The sequence below is a fragment of the Triticum aestivum genome, chromosome 7D, assembly GCF_018294505.1.
Source record: "Triticum aestivum cultivar Chinese Spring chromosome 7D, IWGSC CS RefSeq v2.1, whole genome shotgun sequence".
Taxonomy (NCBI): domain Eukaryota; kingdom Viridiplantae; phylum Streptophyta; class Magnoliopsida; order Poales; family Poaceae; genus Triticum; species Triticum aestivum.
This window is the reverse complement of record NC_057814.1, coordinates 26,975,339-26,976,641: the sequence shown is the minus strand read 5'-3', so window position 1 is coordinate 26,976,641 and position 1,303 is coordinate 26,975,339. Positions and strand designations below refer to the sequence as shown.

The window sequence follows — 1,303 nt, the reverse complement described above, 5'->3', positions numbered from 1 at the left end:
CACAGTTTAAGTACATACTGTTTTTTCTAGAACAGGGCCGAGTGGACGGTTGGTTGATGCGAGCGGGGAGAACTAATGGGCTGAGGCAAGACGGGCTAGACGTGAGGCCCAATAGGCGCATTTTCTTTTGCTCTTTGTGGCATAGCAGGCCACGCCTTGCTGAAGACAGAAGCGGAGGAGTTCTTCTTCTTCCAAAAAGAGACATGAGGCACGCCACTGTGGTAGAATTGACAAGCTGTATTCCATTTGAAACATGAGGAATGCCGAATTAACAAGCTTACCGAATGGTAGAATTGTCGACTTATGTACACATGAGGAATTGGGAATTTAAACCTTCGTTATTCGTAATTAAATCATTCGGTCGCATTCGTAACTACAGTAGTACAAACATGGACATGCCACTGTGGAATTTTATTTACTTATTACGAGTACGTTCGTACGTACAGCGAAGTAGTAGAAGTACACAATGCAAGGATCAAGTGAAGAGCATGCAGGGCATGTATCTAAGCGTGGAGCAGGTGACGGAGGACGACGACGGCGCCACCTTCCATCGGCCGGGCCGCTGCCGCGGCCGCCGTCGAGGTTGGCGCCATGGATGAGACGGCTGCCGGGGCCTTGACCCCTCCGGCGCTTACAGGGGCCGGGGCCGGGGCCGGCGCCGGGACACCGACCCCGTGTACAAGGGGCTGGCCGGCCCTGAGAGCGTCGAACGAGATGTACCTCGCCTTGGCGGACTCGCCCGCCGTGAGCGCGCACAGCACCACGGCCAGCGCCAGCAGGCGGCCGGCGGAGAGGCGAACGGTGGCCGTCGCCATGTCACCCCGAGTCTGATCTCTCCTCCGGTGCGCACGGCCGGCCGATCGCTGTTTACTGTGAGGAGATGCGTGTCTTTCTGATTCGGGCGTACAGTACAGACATGCATCCCCTCCCTCTCCCTGTATTTGTAGGAGGCGAAGAAACCATTGATCGAATTTGTGATCCTGCAGCTTGGCGCCGCACATTGAACACTGGCACATGGTTAGTTGTGGTTGGCGATCATCAAGTGCGATTAATTGGCCGGCGGCAATGGTCGCTCGTCGTCCTAGGTTTGGCACGCCTGGCTCCTAGCTAGGTTCGGCGGCCGGCCGGCGGTAACTCCGGCTACTCTCTAGCCTCAATTCTTTAGGCGGTCGTTACGTCCACCTCGAAATTAATTACTCCCTCTGTCCTAGTGTAAAAAACGCTCTTCCGTCTCATAATATAAGAGCATTTTATGGGACCGAGGGAGTAGCCCATAACCTGCAATGGAACATAAAATTGAGAT

At 54.6% G+C, this 1,303-nt stretch overlaps 1 protein-coding gene across 1 annotated transcript; it reads right to left on the bottom strand.

The window, feature by feature from the left end:
• Positions 1-319: 319 nt before the first annotated feature.
• On the bottom strand, positions 320-906 carry LOC123163829 (uncharacterized). Its single transcript, XM_044581212.1, has one exon. The coding sequence runs from the start codon at positions 813-815 to the stop codon at positions 504-506; it is 312 nt and encodes a 103-aa protein (XP_044437147.1). The 5' UTR covers positions 816-906; the 3' UTR covers positions 320-503.
• Positions 907-1,303: the final 397 nt, after the last annotated feature.